The 25,402-nt window shown below is 41.7% G+C and overlaps 1 protein-coding gene across 4 annotated transcripts in view; it reads right to left on the reverse strand.

Annotated features, from left to right (window-relative positions):
- ephb2b (eph receptor B2b) overlaps positions 1-25,402 on the reverse strand; it is a 165,250-nt gene that overhangs the window by 74,546 nt on the left and 65,302 nt on the right. For all 4 annotated transcript variants that reach the window (XM_020643414.3, XM_020643413.3, XM_065955069.1 and 1 more), the window contains exon 3: positions 12,681-13,365. In XM_020643414.3, the coding sequence (XP_020499070.1) occupies positions 12,681-13,365 (685 nt within the window). The remainder of the gene's footprint in view (positions 1-12,680; positions 13,366-25,402) is intronic.

The raw sequence follows: 25,402 nt of genomic DNA on the forward strand, positions 1-25,402 counted from the left end.
AGCAAATTTATTCCCCTGTAAAAAAAACATTTGTGTTCATTTGAGGGTTAAGAACAGCCTGGAAATATTCACCCTACAGGGGATGGAAAAAAATGGCTCCTTGGTTCATGACATCACCCAGAGGTGCATCTAACTCTGTAAATTGTACCACTTATTCAGTGACTGTCTGGATTAACTTTATGCCAGCTTCCACACACCTCAGGCTAACCAGTGCCAAGTTTGTTGACCTGTTAGCTAGGTCAGGCTTGGCTTGGCTCAGTACCAGAGCTTATTCGGTGAATAACAACTACCTGTGTTTGGTCAGATCTGTAGAGAGTCTGCCCGTCTGTCTCCAGTGAGTTACAGTCCAACTCAAATGCAAGAGAAAGTCCAACCTTAAATGCAATCTGCCCTAATGTAGCAGTTGAAATTACAATAAACATGCTGAAAGGATGCAGAAAAACACCATATTTTAAAAAAATCATGTTTTGTAAAGGTTTGTCCTTAATGCAATAACTTTAAAAACGGTGCTTCTGGATCAAACAATTCTGCCTCAGGATGTCATAAGAACCTCAACACTGATACAATAGGCTTTACCAACATGGAATTTTCTGGCTTGCGTTGACAAATTCAACCCATTGGATTACATGAATTTGCTTGATTTGCTTCTGGTGATATTCTTCACTTTTAGTGTGAACTTAATTGTAAAAGTAAGAGCCTTTTTTTTTTAACTATTGGAAACAGTCGTCAAAGACATTTTGTACTGCAGTGACAAACAAAATCCTTAATTTTAAACGACTCATGCCTTTGACAGCTATAAACCGAGCCAATTCCTATACTATAGTAGCCTAGTCCTGCCCCTACTCCTTTGCCAAGTGCGTAACATCATGTAGTGTGGTTAGGAGACATATGATAGGTCTACTCTGCTCCGTGATCTCTACCTCTTATACTCCCTCAAGCCTTTCTGTCTCGCCAGTTTGTTGTGTTTTTACTTTATCTGTCTCCTTTTGAGGAGACGAGTACTGTCTTTTTGCTAATGCCAAAGCCCTCTGCATCGTCATGACTTTACAGGGTGGGAGTAAAGCTAAGACAAGTGAGTGCAGAATCTAAACAACCTCCTTAATAACTGTGACTAATGTATTCCAGACAGTCCTTTAAGCCTGTTACTTCACAGAGGAGTGATGCCCGTAGTGGGAGGGGAGGTAGCGGTGGCCATGGTGTGTGTCGAGACGATGTCATACTGAGTCGGTTGGCGGGGTAGAATGAAAACACCCCACACATTAAAACGTACTGAAATCTCCACCACCTAAACCGCCACAACAACTCTGTGGAGACCACACAGCCTTGAGATGACCACAATAAACCAGAACACTGGTCCCAGCACGAATTGAGCATTTCCCAGGCATCGATACGCTGCGAAGCCAATCCAGGCTTTGTAGTAAACACTAGCGGGTGGTTAATGTCTGGCCCCGAGGAGTTGGGTACGTGATTTTTCTGTCGAGCCTGTAGACTGTGTCTCACAGTATCACTGCCTGAGTTTCTGAAACCTAGTCTGTCTTTGAGTAGTGTACATTTCATCTACTGTACTGTGCTTTAGCAGTCACATTGTTCAGTACAAGGGGAATCAAAGCCTAACCTGAAGTACCTCATATTTCTCTCTTTTTCACATCAATAACTAAAACAGAAATGTAGAGGGAAATGATCTTCAACAATCTATGTAGTGCCTCGTAGGGAAATATACTTTAAGGACTTGGATACATTTGCCAACAATGCACACATTGATCTTTTCCTGAGGTGGATATAGTTTACTAGCTTAATTTTACAAGTGACCAATCTGAATGTCAAGAAATGGCCTCAATTTACAATGTAGATTTATATCTATTGTGCCTAAAAGGAAGAAACTTGTGGGGTCTACAGTTACATGCAACTGTAAGACTATACTACAATCTAATAAAAATAAATTATGAACTCATAACTATTCAATTTCCAATCATAATAGGGGAAATAAAAACATTTTGATATCCTGGCACTGTACTTTAACTCATGCTGTGAGGTGCACAGGAAGCAATTGTTATTTTTCCGCACAAGGCTAAACAGAGCAGCCTTCTCATTAGCTTGTTGTTTACAGTCTCACCTCCTCTATCTCCATATAAATCCAGTATAAACAGAGAAATCCCTAAAGGCTTTACAGTATAAACTGTGGGAAAATTGTGCAAATCATGCGGCAGGGACCTCGAGGTGGAGGAGAGGACCAGAGAAAAGAGTGAACATTGTGAGATTATTCTCACCCATAAACCACTGGTTCGTACAACAATGAACTGGTAGGAGTACTCCAACTGACTAGATAAGGATTAGCTGGTGGATTGTGCTACGCCTTTCATCTCTAAGAGCATGGTTAAAAAAAAAAACTGTATCCTTTACATGAACCCAGTTCTCTACAGGAGTTACAGGGATGAGAAAAAGCGTGTCGAACTGTACCTTTCAGCTGAGAGCTTGGGAATTCCACTAGAGACCAGAACGGCTCATTATATTGAGTAATTTATTTGCTTAGCTGCGGCCCAAGGGGAAGTAAAAAGTTTTAACATCCAGAAAATTCTGTAAGTAGCCCATTTACAAAGCCGAGCTGTCCCCCGCAGCAACAGAACACCCCCCCACCAACCAACCCCCACCCCAACCAGGCTGGTACAATTAAACCAGGCCACTGGAGCCAAAACTGTTTTCCTGCCTAGCATCAAGTGTGCTCATCTTGCACAATTAATGATTTAATTGAGTACAGTGGAAAACAAGTCGAATCGGGGGTGCGCTTATTAAATACTCCAAACAATAAGATAGTTTATTTTTGTCTTGAGTTAAAAAAAAAAAACACCTCTTGGAAAAAATGGAATATGGAGCACTCCGAAAAGTGCTAATCCAACATCAAACTTAGCTTTTCTTTCTTTATCATTTAATAGTAATCTTGCAAGACAAGCCTTGGACTATCTTTGGAATATGACTGCCATGACTTTCAATGGTGCAACGTCTTTCTGATGGCTGGTTGATAGTATAGGTTTGTTCAGACTGCAATATTTCAACAACAAATGAAGTTAATGGAATGAAATTTGGTAAATATTCATGGTGCTGTGAGTAACAATCCTGGAGAGTCTAGTGGTTTCTCTTGTTTTTCACTGGCAATACCAAAAGGTCAAAGTTCTCAAGTATCCTGTGAAAAATAAACAACACCGAATAGATTGTCAGAAAAAATGGTACATTAACTTGCGCTTTAATTCTCAAACAATAAAACCCAATAACATTAGTATCTCCTGACCAATACTCTAGTGACACCATTGGGTTTCGATGTGGTTCTGATACAAATGTTTCAACAACCACCGCCCTTATATTTGGTCTTCAATTTTATCCCATAAATCCACTACTTTTGTCCAATCTAAATGTAAACACTGAATGGTTGGAATGCCATGAAAATGCGTACAAATATGTGTGGTGCCAAGGGCAAAAATACCGACTCTTGTCAACATCTGAGTATATCAACTCTTCTATGTAATCCTGGGAAACTGGACATCTCCTAAAGGGATTGGAAATAAAACGTATTACACTCACAGTTCCCTCACTTTGAATCCTAATGACTTAGTCGATACCTTGACTTCAACTCAAGAGCCCCACTAAGATAAGACTTATGTATTTTTAACTGAAATGTTTTCGAAGCATTGGATAAATGGCCTGGGGCCTACAAACCCATGCCATCACTAGGATTTGCTGCACTTTGGTGAGCTCCTAACTTCTTGTTAAGTACCATCATTAGGTCAACTTTTAATGTATCTAGTACTTTAGGTTATAACCAAATATCTGCAGTACTTCTGTTAATATTCCTCAGCTGTATTAATTTATGTAATTTATGCTGGAGTAAGTAGCAAATATTAGCATGATAGCACTCAATGATGGTTTACATTGTAGACATTTGATGTGCTTATAAAAGCGAGTTAAATATTGTGAGCACGTGAGCATGCTGTGATTTGCCTCAGAGCATCCACAAAGAGCTTATAGTATGGCTCCAGTCTTTTAAAACAGCTGATATCTATTCTGCATTATTTTAAACTTATAAGAGCTGCATGAGATGGTAAAAAGGTCAACAGTATGACTCATTTCTGCGGTTTGTCAGTGTGCAGGTGTTAATCTTTCATTAATATCTCTCGGGCCTCGACACATGATACAATGAATGCCATAAGCATTATGTCTGCTTCACAAAGTAATTCACCTGGATTGTCTCAGGAGTAGAGAACACACAGGTAGTGTAACCTGGAAAAGAAAACAAGGTTCAACCCTGATGTGTTAGCTCTCTACAGGGGAGAGCTTAACTTGACATCGACAAAGCCTTAGAGGCATGTGTTCAATTTCAAACTCAAACACCACTCGGAAACCTCCCGGGGAGGACGATGACAGAAACTTTTGCTCTGCCAAGCCAACTTTTTCAGTTGACATTAGGCAGTGGATTTCTAAACATTTTGGAAATAAAGCCCAAAGTTAAATAAATCTCAATATAAACTGCTTGATTTGGTTGTTGATTTAGCTCAAACACTGCAGAGGCCCCCGGAGGGTCGATAAAGCCTGTGTTGACACGATCACCTCAAAGGGATTCACTGAGGTTAACAGAAATGTTGCCCTTGACTCCAAGGATACTTTCTGTTTGTTGGCTTTTCTTGTTTGGTCTCAGACGCTGGAATTACCTGATAATTGAACTCAGTCTTTGTTTTCCTTTGAGAACAGCAGGGTGTACTTTGTGAATCTAAATCACTTTGATTGCCAAGTAATTAAACGCACTGGAATTTATCTAAATGAGACGGCAACATAATTATATTGCCAAGTCAGAGATTTACAGAGAATGCTGACTCATAGGACGGGGAAAAGTGGACCTGGGAGTGTCCAGAGGATGCAAAAGGGAGACTTCCCTGTATCCATATTTTAAGTCCTGTATGTCGTCTTTTTTTTTTTTTTAAAGTGACACTTTCACAGATTATGGTGAAAATGTGGACACATACAGTATATCTTATTTTCATGAACTGAGGAAAGCAGCCTTATTTTTAAGATGACAACCTTACTTCTTTTATTTAAATCAGATGATGCGTTTTGAAAGGAGCTGTATGTGGAAATCTTCTCAGAGAGGACAGACTAATCCCTCAGTCGAAGTCTAAAATCAGAATCACAAAATACTGAAGATAGGAAGTTCGCAGCATTAGTATTCTCTCCCTGTGATGTCTCCCTTTAAGATAACTCAAAGGAGAGGATCTCTCTTGGCTATTAGTGCAGCATGTTGATGGGTGGTGAGGCAAATAGCCCCGATAAGAGAAGTGGAAGAAAAACAGAGAAATCCAAGCTCCTCATGTGTCCTTGTTAATATTTTCTACGCCTCTAGCCTTTCCACTCTGATCTCTCTCTACCCCGCCGTCTCTCAGCCTCACCCATGCAGCCGTTTAATCTTTAATCACCTGAAGTTTAACGGGTGAGAGATCTTTGTTGGCGGGTGATGTTACTTATTTTAGAATCCATTACACTTCTCGAGAGTCTCCTCCACAGGGATGAGAAGCCTATTCACTGTAGCACTGTACAAAGTCAAGGAGTAGGGCATTGCAGACTGAAGTTATTCAAGTTGTTGTCGTCAAAGTTCTTCTCAAAGGAGGCAACCGTCAAATAATCCAAATGCAGCGACACGAGGAATAGCTGGTGAATTACATTAACAGATGTTTGTGTAATTACAGCTCAGCATTAACGAACATATTCAGGTGGAATTCAAGCTGAAACAGTAGGTCAATCTATGTGTGGTGTATCAATGCTACGATGTATGAGAAAGCTCATCCGGTGTGAAGCAGAATATAGAATCCACCCTTTCAGCTTCTAAGCGAGTGACCAAGGGGTTAACTGTGTGTGAACAACTGTGCTCATCTCTCACATACTACAGCTGCAGAATACACGTGGCACATCCACCCCGATGTAAGAGGATGGATAAACTTTCTCTCTGCTTTTACTTTTAGAATAGCCGTAATGTAGGTCAAAGGCATGCAACACAAGACGCCACCGTTTATTCTCAATGTTGACCGAGTTCTTATACATGATTGGAAAACAAGGTCACTGATACTCAAGAGGGATTCCTGTCTTAAACAGTGGGCCCGATTGTTTCTCATCTTTTATCTAGACAGATGCTTGATCCATCAGTCTCCCTTATAGCCGACAGAGAGAGAGAGAGAGCAGCTTGAATCCTCTCACAGCACACGAGTCGAGGACATCTGAGCGAGGGGCTGATGGGGATGTTTTGACAAAGCCCTGGCCTTGCCCCTGATGAGAAAAAAAGAGGCACATATGGAAGGATCTCCATATACCGCACAGCTCTCATTTCCTCAGTGTCAGGACGGCCTGTCCAAGGCGAATTTATCATGAACAAAACCATAAGTTCTCAGGGTTTTCGGCCTGCTCTGCTCACCAGAAAACTGTCCATGGTAATCAGTCTGTCTGGTATCTCAGGGCGAGACGGGGAAAGGTGTCCCAGGCAAGAGCCAGACTTACAGGAAGAGTCTACAGTGGAGGAGAAGACCAATAGTGTAGGAGAAAAAAAGAGGTACTGGGATTATAAGAGGTCATACTGTCTGAATTTGAGATTGAATCGATGTGGTGGGATAAAGAGGAGTGTGACAGAGGTGCATCTGGAGCAGGGGCCAACAAGTGCAGAAACATGTGGGAACCGTTTGCAGGCTTAACAGGCCGTGATCTCTGAGATCAAGGAGGTCACGTTAGCACATCCGCATTTGATGGATGTTCTGTGAAAATGAGGACGATCAAGTGGATGTGTGTGGGTATACAAGGTTGCAGTGAGTGCACATGACTGACTACTGATTTACAGTGCATATGCAACGTTATGTGATTTCCCCTCAGAGCATTTAATGCATACCGGAGGAGCTGTGTGTGACATAACCTTGGACTTTTTTTGATCTGAAGGATCAAACAGCCTATCATACAGCAGACATTGTGACAAAGCCAGTTAGCTAGCAGTTGTTTTCTATGCATATGCCAGACTTCACATCCTCCTCTACTACAAAATGTTTTTTTTACTGCCTATGTGAAAAGTGGATGTCTTAAATTAAAAAGATAAAATAAGTGGAACAAACAGACAGACAAGGAATTATGAGGAATTACTAAGGTTGACTCCCATTGTGCTCCAAAGATGAATTCATTGTTGTCCAAAATGTTAGCATCATGTACATTATATTGATGTTAGTGGCAGTTCAGCTAGAAGCCCCCTAACTGGACATCCAGTGTACAGGGAAGAGCAGTGAAGCCGCACTGATTCTTATCCTAAAACTGATTCGTTCAGTGTTTTTGATGGTCCTAATCACCAAGATATTGGGCAAACAATAAAGGTTTTTGGACAATGAAGAGATGGAATCCTATCCTAAAAACAAGTTGTGCTCCCTATACCAAGCTAAGCCAATGTAAGCAGCAGCTCAGTTATTAGCCCCTTTGATATCTTGTGTTTTTTTTTTTAACAATGTCATGCTCTATTTGGGGTTTCTTTATGTTTAAATATTGGAGTCTTTTTGTTTTTCATGAAGAGACCCCTTCAAATAATTGGATCGCGGTAAAATCTTGTAAACAAAAAAACAGTCAGAAATCCTGACCTAGAGCAGCAATGATACCGTTTTTTTTACAAGTTTGAATACTCTTTACTTGGGAAATAAGGACTTTATTGCACATTTGTAAACCTCCTGATTTATACTGTTGTCATATTATTTTGCCTTGAGCCCAGCCAAAGTGCATTACAGTCTGGCAGAGAAAGGGGGAAGAAGCACCTGGTCATACTGAAATCCCATCAGAGTTTGAAAGAGGGAATAAAGACTCCTGAACGTTCCTTGGGGTCTCTGCCAACAAGGAGGCACGTCTTAGAACTCCTGCTGTTACAACATCCGACTCTGTGTACAGAGTAAAGAGCCAACCTCTATTAAACACCCATCACAGACCTGTTATTGTGTCTAAGCGAAAAGATCAGTCATGGAAATTAAGTGATATTGCATATGAAGCTTAAATTAAGTCTTGTTGTCTATTATGCTATTTAACAGACAAACTGCGCAGTACTGAACATCTGTTCAGCTGTTAATTTGTATTCCTTACGCTGAACTAAACAGCTCCTAACAACAGCCGGAGCAGCTATCAATCAGAGAGAATAAGTGTGGCTTTTACTTGAACATAATATTGTGCCGATGTATATTGTGTAGGCAGACTGTTGGCATTTTAGTCTCCCTCTCTCTTTATCTTATTTTCTCTCTCTTTCTTTCGGTTACTGCAGCACAATGCAAACCTTCCTTCATCGCCGTCTGCACAATGCACAATGCAGCAGAAGCCTTGAGGGGGTGTGTTTGTTTTGCTTTGCTCTGTGTCTTGTTCCTGCACAGAGGACAGTCATCCAGTCATCAGCGCGCCTGCTCCCCACGTGCGCTGTTAGTCAATTAGAGCTGCCATTAAAGACGGCAGCCGCCAGGGAAATAAAGGCAGCGGCGTGGATTTGTCTGTGCTACGCTGATTTCCACCCCTTAAACCCTCTCCAGACGAGGAGACTGTAATAATTGGGATACTGACAGTGGGTTAGAGGGACTCATTTCCTGCCTTCGTCTCCTCCCCTCCTCTTTTCCATGCAATCGCATCTATCCAATCACGTCTGCCCAGCACCTATACCTTCGCTCTCGATCCCCCTAACTCTCTTTATCTACAACCGCGTTTGGCTGAAGAATTACTGAAGCCTCTCCTCCTTAATCTAATTGCTCTGGGGGCACCGGCAGGAACTCTGCTTCCATGCAGCAACTTTCACAGACTTCACGAAGGGACAAAGATTGAAAAGGGAAACTAGTGCTAAATTCTCCAACAAGTGACCTAAACATGCTTATATTACTTGTTCAGTAGAATTTGTTATGTCTCTTGTAAGCTATTGCTGATTCCTGGAATAGTTGTAGTAGTGGTACGTTTACTGCTTGTATCTACACTTCAACCTACCTGAGAATGTTATATTTGTTGTAATTTAAAAGCCCATAATTTAGCAAGATAACAATGCAGGTGTTTGGCACCTGCCTGAAAGCAGGCCAACACTGTGTCTGCAGTGTCCAAACTCACCTACGCACTGTCATTGGCTGAGGGAAACCACATCCAGTATCCACCCAGACACGTCCTAAGTCAACCAAAACATCAAAATCCAGGACAGGGTCTCTGCAGACGCAGTCACCACCACACATGTATGATGGCCGATAAGTGATGACTGAGTGGCTTTACTTTTTCACAAGTCCCTGTTATATGTTTTAGGGTAAAGTAACTGGCTCTATCTTTGAGGAGTTTCTATCACATATGCATAGTTTTGATGAATATCACATCACCTGGACCTGGAGGAGGACCCCATCAGCATCATGGTTTGGCGCATGTGGATACTGACCGACTTCAATGTTAGGGGAGGTTTGGGCGATAATGTGTTGTACATAAAGGATTCGTTATAATGAATGAAATTAATCAAATCTACAAATGTGGATATCAGCTGTTTAAAATACGGTGCACAGTGTAGTCCTTATAGATATGATTATCAAGAATGTATAGTTCTCAGGCGAGTTTGTTTTGCCAGTATAATGCTTTTTCCCACCATTATTCCCACTGCACATGAAGAGCATGGAGAGTATGTGACAGTTGTGTATCTTTGTCTACTGTCATGCTGTGAGATGTTATGTGTCGACATTTCTCCCTGCAAATCTGGGTCACAGGGCCACACAAACTACGCTGCTTGTTTTTCTACTGCTTTCCCCTTTTTCTCTCTAAACACAGCCATTAACAAAAACCACGACCAAGAGATGAATCAAGCTCTTACAGCTTTCTTCCATCCGACTCTTCGCTGCTCTTTATCACAAGCTCCAACAGTGGAGACCCTCGAACTCACAGCAGCATGGGGTTAGATGTTTGGATTACAGTGTCGAAAACACACATGGCCGTTGTTCAGGGAGTTTGTGCTTGAACCCATGAACATGTCTTTCTCTGTGCTTCAGTGCAGAGATGATTTTCATACTGCAGTGAGCAGTGAGGGCAAACTGTGTGTCTCTGTGGTGCACCACCATCTTCACAATGCTCTGAGGGGGGAGATGGATCTTTCTTCTCATGGACATCTCTGCTGAAAAGCTGTGGTGTGTCTTCTTCACTCCCAGCTCTTCTCAGCAAACAAACCTAATCTCGCTTGTAAGACAATCGCACAGAGAGAAAGGCCCCTCAGAAAAATTCGATGTGAGCAGCCCCTCGTGCTGTCAATATTTTGACAGATTTTGTGACAGCGTAATTATTTGCCGGGATCCCTGCCAAGGATTTAATTGTTACATGCGTAATTACACGTTTAGTTGCAGGGATGTTGGAACAAAGCTTAGCCAGTGGTATTAATACTACAGTACAAATAGTCTCTTTCATCTTGGAGTCTTTTTACTGTCTCTGTGGCTCCATAATCCGGCTATGAAAGAGGATATCTTACAAACCCTCAGAGGGCACCTCTCACAAATCAATTCATTACCCCATAATATCGGCAGGCAAAGGCGCATCTTTCACAGATCAATTCATTATCCATCATCTGGCAGTTGAAAGGCGGTGACTGACCACAGTTGTGAGCGCTGATATCAGCTTTCAGCGTTCACAAAGATGTACGGAGAGCAGACCAACTGGTGGCAGCTTTTCTTGAAAAAAGAAAAAAGGTTTCCCAACAATGGAGAGAAACCATGAATAGTATCTTCTTTTACTTAATGGCTTTATTTCGTTTCTTGCTAACATCCGCACTTCCTCGTTGTTTGCACCAAGGTTCATAACTATTGTATGGAGCCATAAAATCCATCTCCGTGCGTAGCGTTTTGCTGCATTCCAGAGCTGCACTCTCGGTTAATGCATTCTTTTCATAAAGCTTTAATACTCAGCCAGGGAGCCACGTGATCGAGGAGACCAAGCGACGGAGAAGATCTGTCTTTGAAAGATACTGGATGCGCTTCTGTCGGAGTCCCGACGGTTTGTCTCTGAAGCCTGCAGAGCTCCAATCTATATCGTTCACTGCTGCAGAGGGGATGATGAAGAAGAGAGCATGCAGGCAGTGAAGCTTCTTCTTCTTTTGGAAGTCAGAAATGGAAGGTAAAGGATGCAGTCCCACACCTAGCAATGTCCTTGTTTAAAGGAATCAACATGCCTTCCCTGTTGCACTGACAGCATTTATTTGTATAATCCCATTTAGCGCAACAAAAAAAAATGCATGACAGAGGACACCACTGAGATGTCCCAATCACCACAAGCAGAGCATTACATGTGGGTCAGAAAAATAAGCAGATTTGTGTAATTATGTTGGGATGTGGATTCAGAGTTGCTATCTTTCTGCATGCCGTTTATTGGCCTGTATTCCTCAAGGAGGAGCGTGTTGCCTGTCCTCATTAGTAGTCATTGAACGAGGCCGGGCCATGTTTGTGAGGCAGCACCCATCTCGTTTTCCCCTCCCAGCACAAACACACACACACACACACACACACACACACACACTGGGGGGGGGGGATGTGTTGTAATTACAGGCAGGCATAAGAGAGGCAGCAACAAACTGATCGGAAACGCAGGTGGGTGGTTTGTTGTGCTGGGCAGGAGCAGCACAGCAGCAGTCTGCAGGGGGAACACGCTGTCGTGCTGCTTCCAGTGATCAAGATCTCTGAGCACGTTGACCAAATACCACCTGCCAGAATGTGGATAGGGCACGACACACATAAATGTTGGGTACATTGATGTTCTGAAAAGCCAAAATCGATTTGCCTGCAAGGGATTTCAATAGGAAAATGCAGGGCAATTTTGAAAAATATCCTCTTTGTCCTCAAGGATGAAAGGAGGCTTCCTCCCAACAAAAGGTCATGGAAATTATTTTAGCGATTGAAAATTGCAGTTTGTGCTTCCTTAGAATTTCTGTTAAGCAGAAGATGTGTTACATATGCAGATATAAAAATGTCCCCGGTTGGAAGGTTTTACAGCCTTTTTATTCAAGATGTGGAAAAAAAAGCAGGAGCGTCAACTCAACATGTCCTGCCAAAAAAAAATGAAATGACACGCTTGGATTTGCAATTCTTTAAATATCTTCCAAAAAAAGATTTTAATCTTAAAGGAGCTAATTGGAGGTTTAATTGTGGATGTGTCTGGATGTGTCTCACCACCCAGAGCAAGACTAATATTTTTAGATAACAAACACTTGAGCATCTCCCATCTTTTTATGGCAGCGAAGTCAGCAAAACCGGTCATGTTTTGTTGTTCCATTTTCAGTTGGCATCAGTGTATTTTTCAGATCAAAGCCTCACCAGAATTAAAGAGAGGATGTCCCATCCAGCTGTGTATTTATGTTGGGAAATAAACACCTAGGAAGGATAATCATTTATATGGAAATATGATGATAGCTTCAGGTGAATAATCGATGCACAGAGTGTAAAGCATTCATCCTGGTTTTAATACACTGTCAGTTTGTATCATCAATTAAAGCAGAATGAATAAATCGAGGAGCAGCTTAAGATGAAGAGAGCTCTGCCAGTAATAACCCCGTATTGATTCTATACTCCATGTTTAGATTACTCTTTTATGATGGCAAAGCGGACTGTTTGGTAAAGGCAGCGCAGGTTTATGGAAACATCATTAGAGCAAACACATACCTCGACAAACGGTCCCGTTCTCCACAGCCTCGTTCCCGGCCTTGCACATGCAGCGTCCGATGGGTACCATCCACTCTCCGTCTCCGTTGCAGTACAGCTTAATGGGCACATCTACCTCCTCGGCGTTGGGGATGCAAACGCCTCTCGCCGCCACCAGGGATGTGCTCTCTGCCCCCGAGAGCGTCTCCTGGAACAGCGCTCCGTTGGTGATGATGCGGGCACACTTCCGGTAAAACACCCGGACGGCGATGAGCGACATGCAGCCGCCGTAGTCCTGGAAGGCCAAGTAGAAGCCGTTTTTTGAAACGGGGCCAAAACTCCGAACCTCCGTGTTGATTTTCATCACTCGGCCCCCGAGGTCCACCTGAGAGAAGCTCTCGTCTGCAGCGATGGTGTCCACTTTAATCCACGGGTTCTCCATCCACGCGGGAGAGTTCCTCGTGGCCGTGTCGGCGTCAGATTCATAGTAGTACAGGTTAAATGTCTCTTTACAGGAGCCCGGCACATTAGGGATGCTACTGCAGTCCCTCACTGAGAACTTCATCTCCACGTGGATCCGCTGAGCGCCTCGACGCCTGATGTACTTTGTCCGTACCCAGTTGTTCTGATTGTTGTCGAAAACATTGCAGACCTGGTACGTCCGGATGGTGTTCATGTTCTCATCATAGCCGCTCACCTCCTCCCACTGTTGGCCAAACACAGACATGCACAAAGAGTTAACATTTTGGAAAGAATGAATGACTTTATTTTGAACCAAAATTTAAAACAAGATGAACAAAAGAAAAAAAAAAGTCAAAAGTAACAGGGTCCAAAAAGGAGAAGAAAGAAGTAAAACATATATATAAGTATACATGTATCCCTACCCCTATGTTACATTTCTTCTGTTAGTTTATAAATTATTTCGACAAATGATCACAATTATTTACAACAAAGGTATCCCCAGTTCATTTGCCCCATAAAATAAATCCCAGTGTATTTACAGTCCTAATATCCACCCAGTGTTATAAAATATAAAGGAATACCCCTAAAATAACTTTCCCTCTTCCATCTAAAATGTCTAAAATATATATTTTTTTACACTTGATCACTCTGAAGAGGAGTCTGACTTCAGTGCAAAATGTTATGATTGGTAATTGAAGCACACAGTCAGCCTGATTCATTCCATTAAGTGCCATTGAGCTGTAAAGCAGTGAACGGTCTGCGTGTTTCCTTTTAATATAAACTGTCGTAAAGCCTCCGCTGATGCCTATTTGGCAGCGGGAGCAGGAATGTTTTCATGCACACTTTATAACACTTTGATTACTGGAAGTAATCAGCTTAAGGCTATACTTTGATTAAAATGATTACATGGTGCAGAGAAACCAAATATCTCTAATAACACAGTTTACATGATGCATTAGAAGAGTCTAAACAGGATAAATGAGAAGCAGCCGATCCTCCCGTTCCGTTAGATAGCTTGATCAGTGTGTAATATAAACAGCGACAGTTTATAATAAACACCATGCACCTAAAATAGGACAATGCTTATTTCCATCGGATGTCGCTGGACATGTATATAACTCAGGTTTTATAGCATAAATATGTAGAACCACAACTTCAGCACTGGTATGGACAAAATGGCCCCAATTTGGGTTGAAAAAGAAAGCAAACTTGAGTTAAGAGAAAACTGCAGTTTACTCAAATGGCCACTTGTGGCTGGCTCCAAAAGAGAGTAATTCCCCATTGAGCCCCATCATTAAATGACTATCTTTGGAATCAAATATGTTTTGCCACGACCCCGGCTCGTGGGTAATGGCAAAAGACGGGAGAGGTCAGAATTTTACCAAAAAATAAAAAATAATAATGTATTTCAAAACGATGCAGGTCACATACTGTATGATTCCGTAGAGTAAATGAATGTTAGTTTCATTGGAGATAAGCTGGAGCCCTGTAATATCTTTTACTCACTTCCACTCTGTTTTCTATCCTCTCCTCTACTCTCCTATAATTTACTTTCCTTTCCATTCTCCTCTCATAAAAAATAAAATAAAATAAAATCAGCAGCAGAGGTGCACCTCCTCTGTTGGATGCATAGAGGGGGGAAACACTAATACAAGGCTTCTCACAGGTTACTAACTCAGACGTCCAATTGTTCAGTCAAGGAAATGAAGTTGTTTAACATAAACAGAACAGGCTGAGGACAGGCTTTTTACTGTTAGAAACACCTCTTTAGGGTTGTTAAAATGTACGTCTTGGTGCCTGAAAGTGTTGTATCTATGAAAACAGCTGCTTGTATAATGGAATGACTTCTTATTTTAGACTTCTTTGGAATGGGGATATTAACTGTGTGTCATTCGTTACCTGCTGCTTAATACATCAGGTTACTCTGACAGGTTAATCCAACAAAATTCGTAGGCATTATGAGGTTTTTTTCATGTTTATTATGATTATTATTTAAGAACATGTATCTGCAGATAAGGGTTAAAAGTGGTGTTTTTTTTTTTTTTTAAATTCACGTACACTTATTCATTTATTTAATTCAGGAGAATGTATGCATCTTGGGACATTACAAAGTATAAACCCTGCTTTGAACACGCAGAGCGCTTTGATGTCTCGTTCCTGCTTTCCTGTCGTCTCTTTGAAGAAGCCGCTCACATCCTGTCCTGCTCACAGAGACAACCAGAGACATGACGTTAAGTCCTTTAAACAGAGCAGAGAGGTTCTGCTTTACGTGATAAAGTGCGTTCCTACTTTATTTTATGATGTCTTTACTATACGACGCGTTCACAGCGCACACTTTTAAAGGGTTAATGACATCGCCGTGAAAGTGAAGCACGGAGGAAACCTGATGTGAATTTTTCCACAATCACACTAAAGTGACATAATCACATTATACAGGTAATCATATAGAGAATAAACGAGGGGCACATTTCGCTTCAGATTTGCTGGCTGTGCTGTTCCACTTCAAAGTACACACACCGATCTGAGTCCTCACTCTGACCGTACACACTCCAGATGCGACCTCTGCGGTTTCCCTTCCCCTCGGCGATGGATCAAAACCAGCTTTAAACACCATGCGCTCTAACCACTGAGCAGGTTATGACCTTGACCTCGACGTCTCAGCCAAGGAGCAACATCGCTCCCCAAGCTCCACCCTCCGCTGCTCACACACCGCTGTAGCTCCGACCCCTTCACTCTCCACTTCACAGCTGATATAATTTCTCAAATTAGAGCCCCCTTTGTGAGGATTCTGACAGTTTTTGACGGGTTGGGAGAAGAAAGAAAGTCACCCTTTCTAGTTACAAAATGGCGTCCTATCAAACACTTTCAGACTAATTAGAAGAGTTCTGATTTTTGAATTCACCATGTCCTGATTAATGCGAGTGTGACACTTGGGCCTGACCGGAACTCAAACCCGAGCTTCACAAGAGCCAACGTATAAATAAAGAAAGACTGAAGTGAGGCCAAGAATAATAAAAAATAATGAGGGTAAACAAAACGCACCTCAACAAAAAAAAGTTTTTTTTGTGACTCTTGCTTGTCAAAAGTGGTTCCAAATGTGCACAATTAGCAACATTTTACCTTTCAAGAAACAACACTAACAACATGAGGTGCTACAGATGGAATTTAATTAGAAATAAAAACTTGAACACAACACAGCCGCCTAACAAAGTGCCTTTTCTTTGACAATTTGTTGGACTTTTGAAGGCTAATTATATATTATCTAAAATAACTTAAATCAAGTGCAGAGTTTTTGTGAATCAACAGAGGACAGGATATGTTTTTTTTTATTTAAAAAAAAATTAAACTCTGTAGCCCTCATTTTATTTTATTCTTTTGCCAAGAATTAAAGAGGACTACTTTATTAACTAGAGCCAGATTCACGATAACTGCTACCCTGCTGTTGATTTGCAGATCAAGTTACAGTAGGTAAGCTACTTTTGTACCCCAATAATAAATGAATAACACATTTTGATCATGAAACTGTAAATTAATGAGTGTGAACTTCTGTTTTTTTTATTTTTTTTAAATAATTCATATTCTTTATAATAGCATGAAAAGTGACTTCCTCCTTCAGGAGCAGGTCTCATCCTGCTTTAAAAAACACAAACGAGGAGCACTCTCGAGAGTTAAACACAGTAAAAGGTGCACAACATGAACAAGACCAGAAAGAGACAAAAAGTCAGCACGCAAAAAATTTCCTTTAGGTTTCTTTTAATCCGGGTAAGGCAGCAGCAACAAAAGCAACGGATGCATTTTGGCCTTCATCAGCGTTCAACTTTTTTGCTTTAAACAGATTTTAAGTGAGATTGTTGCAAGTGCTGAATTTTGACGTGTTTTATGTTGATTTATGTTTTCTCATTATGTTATGATGTAATTTATTGTATGTTTCTTGATTTGAATCTTTCTTCTGTTTAAGTCTGTGTAATAGACAATATTCCCACAGCAGCCATGTTGCTGTGACATCACGCTCAGGGTGGGGAACGCTCAAATATTGTTAACGTGTCTTCCCATAATGTTCGAAGTTAAGGTCATGCAGCCGTTGCCAAGCAACTTGTTTTTCATTTCAGAGCTTCCCGACTGATAGGAAACTACAGAGAGAACGGATAATCAAAAATCCATCAAGTCATATTTGAGGTTATAAAAACCCATTTAACAACCCATTAGCCACCAACAGAACAGCGCTAACATTAGCATTCTGCCTCTTGCTATTTATCAATGATATCTGAGAATCATGGACACGATAGAGAAGGTGTTTAGGATATTTAGATTTAAACACTCATTTTGAACACTTTGATATAATCCTGGGGTAACACATAGTGGATCTATTTTAGGCTAACAACATAACATTAACTTTGACTGAAACCTTGAACATGACAACAACATTGAAGCTCCCCGTCATGAGCATGATGTCATGGCAACATGGCCAAATAGATCTATTGTGCTACTGCCTGTCTTGGGCTGACAACTTAAATTCATTAATTAATGAGACCTTACTCTTGGTGAATTTAAGTTTAGATATAAAGGAAAAACAAAAATACAATTCTGTCTCTGATCATTCAAAACACAAATCTACGTGCATGGATTAGAGCATCCTAAAGCTGCATCACATCCTACAACCTCACAAGAGAGGCAGTACAGTTGAGTTTAAATATACCAGGATGTAACAGGCTGCTGAAGCTCAGTGGTGTGCTTTAAGGATAAATGTGTCTTTTGGCCCGTACTGGCAGACATCATCATCCAAGGTCAGGACCAGCCATTGACCTTCCCACTTGTTGAGGAGCGGGGGGGGATGTGGGCCAATTAAACAAGAGTGGACAGGCCGCTTCTTGCGAGCACGGAGCGTCGGACAATCGCAGTTTGATAATGTGAGTGTGGAGGCAGGTGGGGGTAGCTGCTAATGAGGGACGCAGACAGGAGAAACTGCAGGGGAAAGTGTTGGCAGTGATGTGTGGGGGGAGGGGGCTGAGCCGGGCTAAAAGAGACCCCAAACAAAATGTGTTTTGATGGAGGGCCCCTTTTTGTCCTGTCGTGGCCTCTTTGCCCCGCTTTCATCACAGCCAGTGGAGGGAAGCAAATGGGGCATAATAAGAGCCTAACGATCAAGCGCCGAGTGTGAAATTAGAAGAAACGTCTTCATTTTCACAGCTCCTTCCCCTCCATCTTTGCTAACGGGTGCTGGAAAAAGGGTGGTCATGTGTTTTTAAGTTCAGAAGGTGGAGGTAACCCTGGTGGTGGATGTCAGGTTGGATTAGTTCGGGGAGATGAGTTGCCCTCAGATGATGACGGAAATAAAAAACTTCAGCTTATTCTGCAGAGATCCTGTTGCCATTTGGCTGAATGTTGTTTTTCCTTCTTCTGAGTGGAGATCAACGACCGCAGGCCTGAGTGCATGATATAGTGCATAACTACAACATTAGATAAATAAATGTTTAAAACCAGAACGATCAAAAGCTTCTTCATAATACCCAAAGGCAAACCAGATTTTATCAAGAGGTTATTTGCATCTTTGAAAAATGTGGGCTGTTTTCTTTTTTTCTATCAGACATGCTGTATGAATTCATGGGAAACAACAAGCAAACGTTTTTCTTTTCATGGTACGCTGGATGCGTTTTCCCTCCTGAGAAACAAAAGACTGACAAACATACTCTTCTGATGGTGTGAAACTGCACGCAAGGCTGGCTCCAAACAAAAAGATGCTGTTTCACGTATTAATTGCTTTCATTGGAGTCCTGGATCTCATAACACCGGGCAGAAAGAAACCCAGTTGGAAAATGTTTCCCAGTGTTTGGTTAAACCTGCTGGGTGTTACTTATCTAGCACTAAAGGCTCCCCCTCCTGACAGTTGATTATTTAAAGTATTGGCCGTAAAGACGCCTGAGTCATCTCATATCAGTTGAATATTTGCACTTGTGTATAACTCTTAGCAGCATCTTTGTACAAAGATCAGTGCAGGAGTTACATCAGGCTGTACACAAAATAAGTTAAAAAATGACCCTCAGAGAAAAATGATATTCAAAAGTCTTGTTTTCTTCAAAGCAAACGGTCTTTAACTTCTAAAAACACTGAGTCAAGCAGTTTCAAAATCAAATCGCTTCTGAAAATGTTTGATGGGGCTTTTGAAGACTTCAAGCTGAGATAATGGTTACTTTAGCTATATGCCTGTATTTCAGATTTTGATTATGTCTAGTTTAGCAATATAGCCTCAAACAAAACGTGTTTAAAAAAATCAGCTGTCAGCGTTCACACATGCAGCTCCACTTGAAAATATCAGGAGTTTAAGTACATGTGCAAGCATCAGTACAGGCAGCTATAAGGACAGATATAGGGAAAAAAATAACCTATTGGGGCCGCTGGATAGCCTTGCTAGGATTAAATTGTGTGCTTCATGTAGGGGCGGCTCCAGGTTTAACTCTTGCTCTCATCACTTCTCAGCATGTCATTCCCGTTTCCTACTCTATCAATCGTCCTCCTCTATAATACAGGCAAAGTATATAGATGAAAGTGTAGGTCTTGTACAGACTTGAACAAACAATAGGAACACACCCGAGAAAGAAAATACCCCCTTAGTTAACAACTTTCCACATGTTGTCATTCCTCATGACAAAACATGACAGCGTTAGTGTTGCATGAATGATACCAAAACATTCTTCCTTGGTGCTTACCCCTTAAAGGACCAAATCAGCATTTAAGCTGAGGTGAGTGTGTATCTGATTGTGTCAGACATGAGTCCAAACCTGCTGTTTAGATAAAGCCTGTTACATGTACAAGTACCCTGCCCCTGTACTGTTTACAAAGCTGTTACAACCCTGACAGTTGAACTGATGTTCATCTGTATCCCTACCTTTCAGTACATCTCTTCTTTGTTAAATAAACCACTCTCCCACTCCGGTCTTGGGGCCATTAACTAGAGAGCGTGTCATTTATATTATGCTGTAGAGCAGCAGCACTGAGAGACAGATGCCCTGCACAGAAAAAACCTGTCTGAAGTGAATATAGATTGAGCTGGTTAGAAGAACTATGGCAGAGCAAGTAGAGGCCGCTGTATTTCAGCTGCTTTCCTCCTCTCCCGGAGTTATACGAGGCGCTACAGTTCAGTGACGCTCACTGAGCGGGAGCTTCAGAATCAATATCCGCTCAGCCACTCCGGGAGGGAGACAGAAAAGTTCAGCTGACCTGCAATCCATACGTCTCCGTGACACTGAGTCTCTGCTTTATCTGTAAAGTCGAGCGGAACGCACTGTCAAGCCTGAAATATAGACTAGACGTACGTCTACAGCTGAGACCATTCGATTCAAAGACAAGATTTTTTTTCCCTCGTTCAACACAAAATAAGTCTACTTCTTCTTGGACTTCTTTCAGACAACTCATTATTTAACTCCACACTTTACACAGGAGCTACCAAACACTTTTATACTTTACATATAAAGTGCATCTTTTGCATTTAACCCAAATTGGTTTACAGTGAGTGAGCAAAGACAGGTCCAGTGTTCAACGCCCCAAAAACACACAAACATGCCTCTGTAAATAGACGCTGATTACAGTTGCAGCCTCGGGGCCGGGCTTACCTAACTGTTGTCGAAATGGGGTTGCATCACGCAAATAAGAAGACACTTCACAGATGCTCTTCTCTCTTTTCCCAGATATTATTAAGCGCATAACCGTGTGCCAGAGGGAGCTATACCTCAAGGGAGCGCATGTCATGTTTTACGAGGAAGCAGATGTAAACAAAATGCAGCCTGACTTCAACCTGCTCGAGTAATGATTTCCAGATAGGGAAAAAAAAGGAGAATGCTAAAGAAGTTTTGGATGAGATCATGTTTGGGGAGATGCAGTCTTCATGTGCTGTCTCTTTCACTCTTTGTGTAGAGCAATGAACGCTTACAGACTGCTACTAAATCAAACATTACGTCGTGTAAGAAGAACTGATGTATAAATTCAGAAACTTTTGTTTGAGACAGAAAGTGGTAAATCAAAACTCATCATTCCAAGTCTGAACCATTTTTTTCCAGTTCATCTGATGCCAAACAAACGCATGGTTATAGCTCCTGTGAGGAGGTGGAGATGTTGGGAGGAGAAAGTTTGGGATGACATGCAGCAAAGGGCAGAGGTCGGATTCGAACCCACAGCTGCTGTGACGAGGACTGCAGCCTCTGTACTCTGCAATGCTTGACATAACGGCTAGGCTATGAGCGCTGCATGTTTAAGTTGATTTAAATGACTCATTACAGTGTCAGATTAAAAGATGGATTCCAGTTTTTTTTTTTGTGCATTTTGGCAAAACCTGTGGACAAAGCCGTGTGTCAATTCTCCAGTTGATTTGTCCTGTACGTCATTTTCTCCAGAGAGCTCTTCTTCATCTTACTTCTAACAGTCTATCTTATCATTCATTGTGAAACTCTGCGGTGGAAAATGTCAATATGAGGCAGTTCCATTAGCGAGATGTGCAGCGACACCGCCACCTGTGACAGTGGTTATGATGCTAAAAATACCTTTATGGAATTGATCGATCTTGTCTTTATTGGTCGTGTTTGCTTTTGGAGGTCACACAGAGGTATCTGTACGCTTTTCAGTTTGTTTAACGATCGACTAAAATCTCACAGGAGCTTTAACATCTGTCATCAGTATGCTAGTTTATTTTAACCTCTAAAGCTAGAAGGTTTCAAATTTCACCAGGATCTGTCTAATAGAGACCTCTCTTCTATCAGCTGTAGTATTCATGCTTGGGAAGTTCAGACGTAATCATCCAGATTTTAAATCCTAACGGTTGTAGGAATGTTTGAAAAAAATTGAGAATACATGGAGAGTCCAAAAAAAAGCTCAATGACACGGTTTCAACATAGGGTTTAGTCAGAGGTGCTGAATGTTAACAGGCAAGGCAGACAACTTGGGGCCTCAGACTAGTAGGGGGGACCCTCATGGCTGACACATTTTTAACCAACGCAGTGGCCCAAAATGTGCAAATTTTGCAATGACAGTAGGGACTCTCCCTAAGGGGGCCCCATCTGACAGCACTCGCTCTTGTTGCCCTGGTAAGTGTCACATGAATTATTGCTGTGTCCCATTGCAACCCATATCATTGAGTCTGTCAAAGAAAGCAAACAAAGAAAAAGTATCTGTCTATAAGAGAGGAAAAAAAGCAGAAAAAAAAAGGAAGTGGAGTAAGCGTTGGGACGCTGGCAGACAGTTGGAGGGCCCCCAATTGATTTTTCTTGGGCCCCAACAGACTCTAGAATCACCACTGGGTTTAGTGTGGGCTTCACAGCATATCTTATGACAGAACTTACACATAGCTGGTTCAACAGGCCACAAGAGGTTTCTGGCCGGATCTTCACATTTACAGATCATTCGATCAGTACTGACCAAGGTCTGAGACATGGTTTGTTTCATTTATCAGGAAGGTTGAATTGGGGATAAAACAGCAAAATACTCCTGCAGTCTGAGTCTGACTTCAACTCAAACTGACAATCACTTTAAAAAAGTTCCATCTAGAGTACTCTGAAACTGGCCTTATGTTGAAGGATGAAGGCCAGTAAGGAAAGCATCCATGGCCAAAAGTCCTGAAACAGGCAAGTAACGTAATGTATTGCTCTGTTGGGACAATCACAGTCTTATAGTATAATGCATTTATATCAAAAGCTTCACAATTAAACGGTCAGAGATTTCCTGTTTTCTGTACATCTGTGCCGCTGTGCAACCTGGGAAACGTATCCAACAGGCAGACGGTCAAGATGTTTGGAACCTGCAAAACATTGACTACCAACACACTCTTCAAGGACAAGAGTCAGCTGCCACCAGTCACAGTGTTTGATACAGAGATCTGTCTGGCAAAAGTAAGTGGAAGAGTTGTTCATGATAATTACAGTCAAAGCTGATGGATGCCTATTTTACTGGAAAAGAGTGGAGGAAGAATCAGCCACAAAACAAAGTAAATCCAACATTCATCGATGTGGGAAACTGTAATTTAACCCTCCAGATCTCCAGTGTTGCTGTAGTTAGCTGAGAACATGTTTATTTTTTACAACTCAATCCAAACAAACCCTCTCTTTCTCATACACTGAACGCAACTGTAAGAAGTTGTTTTCATTTTATAAAACATGAATCAACCTTTAATTCAATACCAAACATGTAACATCTTGAGACGTTCATAAGGTTGCCTGAGTCACAAAATTAAGAAAAAACAAGTTTGCCTTCAAAGGGAACTTTCAGAAGATGCCAAACTATGAACTTAATTTTTTGATTTTTTTTTGATTTTTTTTTAAACAAATGTGTAATCCCAATAATTCCTCTGCACTGGCTTCCTTATCAAACACTCAGTGAGACAACGTAACAGATCCTTCAATGGATAAGACGCGGAAGAGAAATGTCCCCAGCTTCATCCCGCACAGCAGAGCAACGTTATCTGCACATGTACGATGTTTTTAATATTTAAGTTACTGGAAACTCGGGGGGCGCTGGTAGCCTAGTGGCTGGTGCACACACCCCATGTATGGTGGTTGAATTCAAGCGGGTGGCCTGCATGTTGTTCCCCACTTTCTCTCCCCCCCGATTTCTCACTCTATCCACTTTTCTTATCTCTAAATGAAGGCATAAAAAGCACAACAAAAAAAGGTATTGGCAACAACTTCAAGTATCTACAATTTGTTTTTATTGCATTTTATTCAACTGTTTTGATAAACGGTAAAGGTTTCAAAATGTGTCTTGTGACTGGACCCTTAAGTGAAATAAAGAATGGGCACTATGGAGTTTTCATGGCTTCTTTATTTCCTCTGTCTGCAATCACTTACACTTTAACAATCACATCTTGGTTGCTTTAATAACAGCAATGACAAAGTAACACTGCATCTTTGAGTTAAAGCCATAGCTGCTCAAGAAAGCTGCAGTATAGAGAAACAGCCCGTTTCTGCAGCTCACAATCGAGCAGGACTGAGTGAAACATCGGTCAAGTGTGAAGGCGCTGTCAGAACACTCAAACATTTAACGCTTTCATTGTTTTGACATGACACGAATTGTGTATTTATCACGTCTCGTCATTACAGGGTTCGAATTAACCTGCTCGAAGCTTCAGCATCCAGATCCTCGTAACATATCACCGCTCGATCGCTGACAGAAGTAAATAAATTATTCACGCAAAACGCAGGGAGAGAGAGAGAGAGACCCTGTGGAAAACTCTTGAGGCACACTCGCCCCATTTGCAGTTGTGGGAAATCTGTCAGAGCAAGAGTGCCTTCCCTTGAGGGACAGGGGACAAATGACACCCACTCTCTGCATTCAATTACTACCAGAGAGAGGCCATGGGAGCCAGATCCTGCAGGAGAGCGGGCTTCACAGAGAGGAGAGGCTCTCTCACACACACACACACACACACACACACACACACACACACACACACACACGCAAAACTTAACTAGAACTGTCTGCCGCAGTCAGCTCCAATTACCACTGTCCACTACTAATGCACAACATGTGAAACCAGCAGAACAATTCCAATCTTTTACCCCCCTCCCCTTTCCACAGAGTTACATGTGGGTTATGTTTGCATATTTCTGTGAATGATTCCTTTAATATAATTTCACAGAATTTAATTGTCCCAGTCGCAAATTAGCGGTCACTTTAAATCCCGTCGAGCGCACTGGTATGAGAAATGTTCAGCAAATTACTCGTAAAGAAAAAGGGAAGACTACGTGGAAAAAAAAGTAGGCCATGTTGGTCTGCCAGACATGCCCACAATTACACACAAACAACCTCGGTCTTATTCAAGAGGCATTCTTATGTAATGTGCAGCATATTTGATGAATTACCAGGATTTAAATTGTTTAAAAAACATTGTCAAACATGTGCTGCATATTTCAGTCCTGCAAACTCTGCCGTGTCCCCGAGTGACACAGGATATATCCATGTACAGGACATTATGACACGTCCGTAATGATAACTTAACCCACTCACACCACCTCATTATGTTCGCCGTCCATGCAGAAGACCTCAGCGTCTCTCTCCACAGAAGCTCTGTGTGCTCCCTGCGGCCATAAGTCTATAGTTTCTAAATGGCTGCTGTTGTCGGTACTTGAGCGTGGGAGTGAGCGGGTCAGGAGGCCTGACCTGATGTTCACACGTCTCTCAGCTCCACTTGAGAGGGAAACATTGACCACTTAACCCCCGCTTTGCTAGCCGGCTATACATCAGCTCCAAGTCACACTGCAGACTCTAAACAGCTATCTTTACATAGACTCGTGTTAAACCTG

Source organism: Labrus bergylta, chromosome 5 (genome assembly GCF_963930695.1).
Source record: "Labrus bergylta chromosome 5, fLabBer1.1, whole genome shotgun sequence".
Taxonomy (NCBI): domain Eukaryota; kingdom Metazoa; phylum Chordata; class Actinopteri; order Labriformes; family Labridae; genus Labrus; species Labrus bergylta.